Here is a 9,723-nt window from a genome sequence, read left to right as displayed (position 1 = left end):
GGACACGGTGAGCCTAGAAGCAACCCCGAGTGCTCAGTTATTCCAGCTGCCTGCTGCTGTGGCCGGACAGTCTGGGTGGCTGTGGGGGCAGAGGGGCTTTTTGCCCTGGTCCCCGTCGTGCCTGTTGTTCCGTCCTCAGTGCTGAGCTGGGTTGAGCCTGGACAGGTGAGAAGGTGGGTGGGGCCCTGTATGGGATGCTGCCTTGGGGAGGGAGACGGGGGTGGAGGGCAGGGCTGAGCAGGTGGGGATTGAGCATGGGGCTCCAGGCTGGGTGGGGCCTCTCAGGGATCTTTGTGGACTGCTGCCCCTGTGGTTAGCCGTTCGGGGTTTCGGTGCTTCCTGCTCTCCCACCTGCCAGCAATGTCAGGAAGGCGTGGCCACACGGCCTCTCCCCCCACTGGAAGGCCCTGGGCAGCTCATGCCTGGTCTGGATGCCCCAAAGCTGCCAGCCGTGTCTTCCTCCTGCCTCGGGCGGCGTCACTCTGCAGGTGACAGCCCGTGTCTGCAGCCACACAGGGCTGGGCTCAGGCAAGGGGTGCTGTCAGCCCCAGGAGGTCATGGGCAGAGCTGCCGCCTGCTCTCAGAAGAGCTCTCCCAGCTGTGTCAGAAGGGCCTCCAGGTGCCAGGGCCCGGCTGACGCATTCTTCCCTGGGGCTCTGCCCTCCCCTACAGCACCGCCCGCAAGGCGCCACTTTGAAAAGTTGACTGAGACACGCCCTCATCTAACCAGGCGGGCTGGCCTTGGCCTGTGAAAGGAGCAGCTGTGTGTCTGCCAGGCCAGAGCCCTCCTTTCCCCTGCGCGTCCTCATTGGCTGGTGTCGCTGCTCCAGGCAGACTGCCCAGGGAGGGAGCGAAGTTGGTGCTGGGGCTCCCACTTCCCTCGGCACCTCTGCGCTGCTCCAGCATGCTGGGGGATCACAGCAGCCTCCCCGCAGACCGGGCTCTGCTCAGCCAGCCCCCCAAGACTGGACTCAGCTGCAAAATGGTGCTTCAGGCGGTCGGCAGAGTGCTCAGGTGAACGCTGGGCACTGGGGGTGCTTGTCAGACTATCCCTGGTCCCTGCCCTGGGTCAGGCTGCAGTTGTCTGCTGCCCCCAGGACGTGGTCAGGGGTTCCCCTAAATGCCTGCATCCTGCTGCTCTAGGGAGGGAGTTTGCCCCTGCAAGGAAGGGGCGCCTGTACCTGGGAGGTGAGAAGGGCCCACTGGTGAGTCTTTCTGGCCACAGCAGTCCTGCCTCGTCCCCGCTGAGCCTGCGGGACAGGCCCTTCTTTGTGGGGGTGTGTGGCCTATTGTCTCCAGGCGAGTGATTGGAGCCTGCCTATGAGTAGCCGTATCCTGAGAGCTGACCGAGGCTGTGGCCGGCTGTCCACGATCGTTTGCACCTCTTCTTTTACTGCAAGGCCTCCAGTGCCCCCACATGGGTATCACCTTTCCTCGCCCAGTATGATTGTGCGTGTGCATGGGGGGCCCGAGGGCCATGGCTCAGCCCCAGCTGGAGCAGAAAGACCCTTGGGGGTCAGGGTCGGTGCTGGAGGGGCCCCGGGGGTCAGGAGCGGCCACTTGGAATGTGTCACAGTTGAGCTCAAGCCTGCTTTCCTTCAGGTGACTGTAGTGGGTCCTCTGTCAAGTGGAAGCGTCTCGCTTTCCCAGTTCTGTCTGTAACTCTAAGTGAATAGCAGCTGTGGTGAGGGTCCGGGTGTGGGCCAAGCCTGATGGGTGGTCCTGGTGGAGTGACCGCTGAGTTCTAGAACCAGTGAGGTCCGTGCCTCTGGCCATCTCTGGGCACCTCTGGTGTCCACCTCTCCCTTCTGCAGCAGGTCAGCTCACCAGGGGGTTTGGAAACGTGAGCAAGTTGGCGGCCCTCTCCAGCTCGTTGGTTCCAGTTGGGAAAGTGACTGTCTTGGACAGCGTAGGCGGCCATGTGTGTGCACACCAGTGTGCATTGTGGGTGTGTGCACACCTGTGTGCATTGTGGGTGTGTGCACACCAGTGTGCATGATGGAAAAGGGCTGGCCATGGAAATGGCCCCACGGAAGACAGGGTAGAACCCATGGTCTGAGCTGCACATGGGACTCCAGAGGTCCCAGTGAGCTCTGGGGGTTAGGGGGGGTGGGGGTGGTCGGGGCTGGTCGGGGCTGGGGCGAGCCCGCTGTTCTCACTTGGGGCCTGGGAAGACTCCAGGCGAAGGTGATACCTGGGCCCGGTGTTGAAGGAAGAGCCGCTTATTTCACAGGCAGAGTGAGAGCGGAACCCGTGGCCACATGGTGGCTGCAATTTGGGGCCAGCGGCGTGTGCAGCTCCTGCCCTGCCTTCTTCTGGCTGCCTGTGGACAGTCTCCCTCCTGGTGGGGCATTAGCTTATGAAAGCCCCCTTTGTTTGGGGTGCTGACCGTGGGCAGTCAAACCAGGAGAAGCAGTCCAGCCGCCACAGCCTGTGGAGGTCTGACGGGGACCGGACAGGGGTCCATGGCACCTCCCAGGCTCTGTGCCCATCGGGGTGCAGAAGCGCCAGGCTGGTTGGGACCTGAGAGAACAGCCAGGCCGGGAAGTTCTGAGGTTCAGGACAGTTCAGGCCCCACCCCAGGGCCCTGCATCAAAAACTCGGGTGTGAGGTGTCCATGGAAGGCGGAGAGCCCCAGTGCCAGCGGCCTCCAGCATGTCGGTGCCTGGCCGTTAGGGGTGACAGGGTAACCCCACAGCTCCAGCCAGGGTGGGGCTGAGTCCCTGTGCCCTACGGAGGAGGTTGGCAGGAGCTGCCTGTGCCTCCGCGAGGAACATTGCTGCCCCGCCCCTGCCTGCACACTGCCCCCCAGACAGCTCTTCCTCATGTCGGGCGCCTGCCCTGAGATAGCCTGGAGTGAGGAGCAGTGGCTGAGGCTCAGGGTGGGGTCCTGCTGGCCCTCCTCTCTGTGGCTCCCCTTCTAGTCTACCAACAGCACCCCTTTCCCTGGAGCAGTTTCTGTGGGGGCTCCCAGCACCTGAGCACTGCTCACGTAGCCTAGGTTTCTATAACCCTGCTCCCTCCTCCAGACTTTCTAGCTCCCACACCCCATGTCCCACGAGGCTGTCTCCAGACACAGCCACCTCTGGACCTTCCTGCTCGCAGGGTCTCCACCCTTCTCTGACTTCCCACGGGCGCCCCTTCCAGACCTGCCCGCATCCCTCTCCTGGCAATGGCCTGAGCTATCCCAGCATCCGCGAGGGAGCAAGGGAGTGATAATGCACGCACACCAGGTTGAGGGGGACCCTAGGAAAAGAGGGGAGTGCATTCACCCTGTACCTGGGGATTACCAGCCTTCGCCAAGCCTGACTGGTGCCTTGAAGATTCATCCCACTTTCAAAACCTGGAAGTTACTTGCTGCTCCTCAGAGGGTGGGACCATGCCAGCCAGGTGCCTAGGGCCGTGTCCCGTGGGCTGTGGGGCAGGCTGGCACTTGGCACTCGGTGTGTCCCCTCAGCTGGGGCCAGCCCACCAATGCTCTGTGTGTTCCTAGAGCCAGACTCCTTTCTTAGCCGATGGGGGACAGCCCCACTGCACCTCCAGTGGGCCCAGCAGGCCTCACGCACACCTGCGCACATGGTCTAGCTCAGCACAGATGGGCCACACTGACGACTGCAGGGCCCTCCTGGTGAGCGGGGGCTGTGACATTGGATGGGTCTCGTGGACAGGAAGCGTGCAGGCCTGTGCGATGCCCACGATGGTGGCAGTGGCTGGTCGTGGCCGCTCCTGTAATGGCCACTGCAGGCTAGTGCTCTGGCATGTTTGTGAGTCACTAGGTGACACTGCTCCTAAGCAGCAAAGCGTGGAGGTAGGTCAAGCAGCCAGCTCCACGGCCTGGGCCCCACCTCGTCCCGTCCCCATACCGTGGTCACCAGACCCGGAGGCCCAGGCTGTGTGCACCAGCCTGTGGTGGCCGTGGGCCAGTTTGTGCGAGTGCGGGGGAGGGCGGAGCAGCCTGGTCCAGGCGCTGGACACGGTGCGCAGCCTGAGCAGAGGCTGGCGCTGGTGCAAGGTGTGTCCTGCAGGCATGTCCTACCTGCCTGGGGCTGGAGGCACGGGGACCTTCCTGGCCAGTTGTGGCTTTCTGACAGGGTGGTGCATCACTCGGGAGCAGGGGCCCAGGGTCAGGAGAAGGACTGCGGGCAAGGAGTGGCATGGCCCACCTGCCCACCCACTCCCAGTGAGTGTCTCAGGGCATCCGCAGAGCCCCCGGTGCTCCCAGCCCTTCCTGGGGCCTGGTCTCCCTCTGTTGCTCCGACCTGGAGAAGACGGAGCCTCCCTGCCTGGGCACATGTGTCCACAGTGAACAGCTCGCCCCCACGGGGACCCCTGAGTGCCCACTGAGTGTGTGGCATCCGTGCTCGCACTCCAGCTGGCCCACCCAGGCAGGGTCAGGGCCCTGGTCTGAGTCTGTCCCGTCCTCCCCCTGGCACTGGCCACTCAGGCCCTGCCCCGGAGGCCAGCACACGCCGCCTTTTAAGGCGAAGATCTCCTGTGAGAAGCCGAAAGGAAAATATTTCCCTGGCGTTCAGGAACCATTTTTTCTTCCTGTTTCTCAAATAAACCACCAGAAACTTTTCAAAACAGAACAAAAAAAGGGCAAGGTCAAGGGAGCTGCAGAGACCTCTCATCCCACAGCTTGTGCCCCCCCCCCCCGCCCCCGCCCATGGGCCTCGCCTGGGGCCTGGGGGAGGGCCGCCGAGGCCCCAGGGCCGTATGTTTTTATTGTAGCTGTGGGGGCAAGCGACAGGGGCCAGGAGAGAGTGGGTTGGCTTCTCCTGCAGGTCTGAGGACCCGAGAGAGAGGGCTGCTGGGGCTGGGCCCGCACCCGACCACACGCCCCTCCTGGGTTGCAGGAGGCAGGGCCGAGGTGGGGGTCCTGTGCGCAGGGGGACCCTCCCAACATCCTGCCCATGGACTGCAAGGTGTGACAGACGCAGCTTCCTGTGTCTAACCTAGCCTGGCCGGGCAGCTCCAGCTGCGGCTCCAGGCCACTCCTTGGGCAGTTTTCCTTCTTGGGGACATGCCATCCCGTTGGCCTGCCTCAGCCGCAGGGACCTGGCCCCAGATCTGGCCTGGGGCAGTGGCAGGAGGCTGGTTCTGGGCCACAGCCTCCACCGAGGAGGGGATGCAGCCCCTCAGCACCAGCGAGCATTGGTTCGTGGTGTTTAGCCACCGATGTTCATACTCAGATGGAAGCAAGACGTGTTAGAAATATGGACTCGTTCATGTAAAAATAGCCACACACACCTGTTCTGTGTTAAATGATGGCACGTTTTTGTGGAAAGAACTGTTTTCCTAAATAAGAAAAAACCTCAGTGAGAAAAGGCCGTTTCTGCAGATTTTGGCTGGCACCTCCCTCTCCCTGGGAACCTGCTCCCCGCACTCGAGGGAGAGAGGCAAGTGGGATAGGGGTCGTGCGGCTGAGCCTGCAGCCGTGATGATGGGGCTGGGGGGTCGGCGGCAACAGTGCTCAGGACGCCTGCCCACCACCCACCTGCCTCTGGGACTCTGTTCATGGGTCAGGGTGAGTGATGCCCAACCCTGTGTCCTGCTCATCGGTCCTGCCTTGGGCGCCAGGCCCTTGGCGTGGGCCGGGCTGATGCAGGGCTGTGGCGTCACACGTGGGGGAGAGCCCAGAGTTCCAGGTTCAACCCATGATGCCAGGCTGCCGGTTCATGTGTCTGTGTCCCCCTCTCCCCTGTAGTGGCCAGACGATGGCTGGGGGACGGCACATGGTGCCAGTGGGAGCAGAACCCCCAAGGCATCTCCAGGAGGCTTCTCTGGTGTCCCACCAGCTGTCTCCTGGGGTTCTTGCCGGGCAGTGACGGCGCTCCTTCTCTCGGCAGGAAGTCCAAAGCAAAGCCCAACGGGAAGAAGCCTGCGGCCGAGGAGAAGAAGGTGTACCTGGAGCCAGAGTACGCCAAGTCCAGGATCACCGACTGCGAGTTCAGAGAGCTGGTGGTGCTGCCCCGGGAGATCGACCTCAACGAGTGGCTGGCCAGCAATAGTGCGTGGGGACGGTGGGCGGGCAGCTGGTGGGCTGGGAGCCACAGCAGCTGCAGCTGGCAGGGAGGCAGTGCAGGTGGCCGCCCTCCAGGTCCTTGGGGATCCCCAGAGCTCTGTCTGCAGAGGGTGTGCTGTCCATGTGGCCAGCAGCCTGGCTGTTGCTCACCAAAAAGGAGGGCTGGATGCTGAGGCATGGATGGCCAGCCCTGCAGTGCACTGAGGGGCCTCGGTGTGGGCCCTGAGCAGGCCTGGGGCTCAGGGCTCATAGAATGCCACACGAGGGCCTCCTGCACATGTGGTAGGATTCTGCAGGGGACTGGCTCTTTTCTGAAGCGTGGCGGGCTGGAGTGGCCTTCTGTTGACTCAGGCCTGATGGCCACCAGCTCCCGCCCGCCTGGTATTTGCTGCTGGTTTGGCGGTGGCTGGTGGCTGCTCCCCAGGCTGGTGCTCCCCACGGGGCGTTGGTCTGTGTGACCCGTGCTGGCCATCCCAGCACAGAGCACTGCCCTGGGCAGTGGCCGCGTCAGGTGGTGGAGCTCACGGCTGCTCTTCTCTCCTCTCGCAGCCACCACGTTCTTCCACCACGTCAACCTGCAGTACAGCACTATCTCGGAGTTCTGCACGGGGGAGGCGTGCCAGACCATGGCCGTGTGCAACACGTGAGTGCCGCCTGGCCCTGGGGACTCGGTGGGCTGTGGGGCCATGATCCTGCGGCTGCACCTCCGCCTTTCAGACCTGCTCACGGTCCCTGTGAGGTCTCCCGGCGGCACAGGGCTTTCTTCAGCCGTGCTCTCCTGTCCCCACGGGGCCCAGGGCCTGGCAGGGAAACGGGAAGAGAGCCCAGCCAGGGCAGGGACACTGACCATGTGGGTCCTGTTGGGGTGTGGGTGCCAGGGGCTGGCCTGAGGCTAACAGGCCGGATTCCTAGGGACAGGACATGCCCGGTGGGGCTCCCAAGACGACAAGCCCCGCGAAGTTGCAGGCGGTCCCTGCTCCCGCCGGCCGTCCTCCAGTAGAGGCTCCTCCTCGGGGCTCCTGCACTGCACAGGGAGGGAGACCCCTACAGGCCTGTGCTGGTTGCTCTCCCTGGGACCTTGTGCCATGTGTGTCCTCAGCAAACAGCCCCTGGCAGCACTGCCCTGGCTCAGTGCAATGTGGGAAGGAGAGCCACCACGTGGCCAGGGCTTGCCCCCAGCCTTCAGAGCAGGAGTGAGGGACGTGGACACAGGCCGACAGGAGGCTGGTCGCCAAGGAGGAGGCCAGGAGCTCCTCTCTGCGGCCTCGAGCACACCGCCCTGCATTCACGTTGCATACGACGGTGCTGGCTCTCAGCCCCTGGGTCCTGCTCTCCTGGCCCCACTGGGTCCCAGCTCAGGGCCAGATCACGTGGGAACAAGGTCACATGGCACCAGCTCTCTCTTCCTTGTTTTTGGGGAAGAGCATGAGGTGGCTGAGGTGTCCCTCATGTCCCACTGTGAGGCATGGCCCAAGGGAGGATGGGGCAGGCAGGGCGGGTGAGCTGGGCAGGAGGCCACAGAGAAGTGGCTCCTGCAGCAAGTGTGGCGGGAGGTGTGCAAGGACGGGGTCTTCTTCCCTGGACTCTGTCAGAACCGGTCCAGTCGGCCCCCTTATCAGACACAGCTCAGGTCCCACAGGTGTGTCCCCAGGGCCTTGGAGGAGAAGCCTGGGTGCCTGCCACACCTCCTCCAATAGTGGCCACCCACCTGGCACCACCTCTGACTGCAGCAGGCCCCTCGCCTCCGGACCAGGGCAGCTGTGTGGCTGGGGTGGCACCATGACCAGCCTCTTTGTCCCCACAGACAGTACTACTGGTATGACGAGCGAGGGAAGAAGGTCAAGTGCACTGCCCCCCAGTACGTCGACTTTGTCATGAGCTCTGTGCAGAAGCTGGTGACGGATGAGGACGTGTTCCCCACGAAATACGGTAGGTCTCTCAGCAGTGCCCCTCAGTGTTGGGTGGGCCTGGCTGCAGATGAGGAGGAGCAGGCAGCTGCCTGACCTGGCATCTGCCACCTTGGGTCAAGATGCCATCGTCCCAGGCTCTGGGACCTGTGGGCCTTGAGCAGCCGGTGTGGGTGTGTCCAGCTGGACAGGGCTTGGCGGTGCTCTGGGTCATCCTGAGCTTCCAGGGGCCTCAATCTGGCTGGCAGGACGTCCCCATGTGCCTCCCCTGGGTCCAGGCCACGTAGAGGGCCCCCGGGGCCAATCCAGGTGTGGGCGGCATGTGGTGGGTCTCTGACCTCTGGTCGCAGAGGTGGCCCGGGGGGTTCAGCTCTTGGGGATTGGGCCCCGGGGACCAAGTCACTCGAATGTGTGCTGGTGGCTGCTCAGTGAGGGCTGCTGGGGGTGACCCTGCATGCCTGGTGAGGGCTCTGAGGGGCAGGAGGGGCGCTGTGGGGAGCAGGGCCAGGGTGACGCAGCCCTGTCCGCAGGCCGAGAGTTTCCCAGCTCCTTCGAGTCCCTGGTGAAGAAGATCTGCAGGTACCTGTTCCACGTGCTGGCCCACATCTACTCGTCCCACTTCAAGGAGACCCTGGCGCTTGAGCTGCATGGACACTTGAACACCCTCTACATCCACTTCATCCTCTTCACCAGGGAGTTCAATCTCCTCGATCCCAAAGAGACCGCCGTCATGGACGACCTCACGGAGGTGCTGTGCAGCAGCGGGGGCCACGGTGGGGGCAGCACGGACGGGGCCAGCGGTGGGGGTGCAGGGGCACAGAACCATGTGAAGGAGAGGTGAGCCGCATGGCCAGACAGGCGTGCACGTGTGCAGAGACGGTGGCATGTGTGCCTGCGTGTGTCCACCTGTGTGCGCACATGTGCTGGGCACGCAGTTGGAGAGGTGACGCTGCCCAGGCCAGGCCATGCAGAGTGTGGACCCCGGAGCCGGCGTCTGCCTGCTTCCCGCTCCATTTTCCTGTTGGATGGACAAGTGCCGCTTGTCGAGAAGCACCTGGGACTCCTTCCTTCGCTCAGCACACCAAGGGGACTCTGCTGTTTCCTCCGGGCTTCCTTTCCTTGTCTTCTCTGCGGCCCGGCCCCACCTCCCCGGCTCTGCCACTCTGAGAAGTCGCCAGTGAGATGGGGCTCCTCCTAGGCCTTGGGCTGCAGACCTGGGTTCCTCTTGGTTGTGTTGTTTCAGGGTGGGTTATCTTAGATTCCTCCTGTCTCCCCTCGACTGGATCTTGGCTGTTGGCAGTTCAGCTTGGGGGGAAGGGGGAGGCCAGCGATGCTCTGTAGGGCCCCCCAGCTCATGTCCCTGTTCCTCCTGCCCCTGCCGCCCAAGAGGGACCCTGGACTAGCCGGCCTTGGGACCGAGGCATCGGGGGCGGCAGCCTGTGCGGAGCAGCTGTGGGCAGAAGGCAGAGCCTTGCACGCTCTGCTCCTCTCTGTTTGCTCGAATAAAAAGAATTCTCTCAGGTTAGCGCCTGTGTGTCCTCAGCGTCTTCCTGACCTGTGCTGAGGGTGGCCTGGCCCTGCAGCCACTACTGGTTCCCTCCCTTTGTCCCCTATCCCACCCTATCCCCCCAGAGGTCCCCACACCCCCCTGGGGCCACCTCCTCCCTGCGGCCTGGGGTGTAGAGTTCTCACTGGCTTCCAGGACCCATGCTGGCTGCGGCCAATGGCAGACGCTGCCCTTTCTGCCGGGACAGCCACAGGCTTCCCCACTGACCCCTGGAGGGAGGGCAC

The 9,723-nt window shown here is 63.6% G+C and overlaps 1 protein-coding gene across 1 annotated transcript; it reads left to right on the top strand.

Moving 5' to 3' along the window:
- The first annotated feature begins 762 nt into the window (after positions 1-762).
- Positions 763-9,457, top strand: MOB2 (MOB kinase activator 2). The gene is made up of 5 exons (XM_006765994.2): positions 763-1,014; positions 5,850-6,010; positions 6,575-6,668; positions 7,830-7,954; positions 8,463-9,457. The coding sequence occupies exons 1-5, from the start codon at positions 905-907 to the stop codon at positions 8,771-8,773; spliced, it is 801 nt and encodes a 266-aa protein (XP_006766057.1). The 5' UTR covers positions 763-904; the 3' UTR covers positions 8,774-9,457.
- Positions 9,458-9,723: the final 266 nt, after the last annotated feature.

This window comes from Myotis davidii, unplaced genomic scaffold, assembly GCF_000327345.1.
Source record: "Myotis davidii unplaced genomic scaffold, ASM32734v1 scaffold880, whole genome shotgun sequence".
In the NCBI taxonomy this organism is placed as follows: domain Eukaryota; kingdom Metazoa; phylum Chordata; class Mammalia; order Chiroptera; family Vespertilionidae; genus Myotis; species Myotis davidii.
Note: the sequence above shows the minus strand (reverse complement) of the source record. Positions and strands in the feature narration are given on the sequence as shown.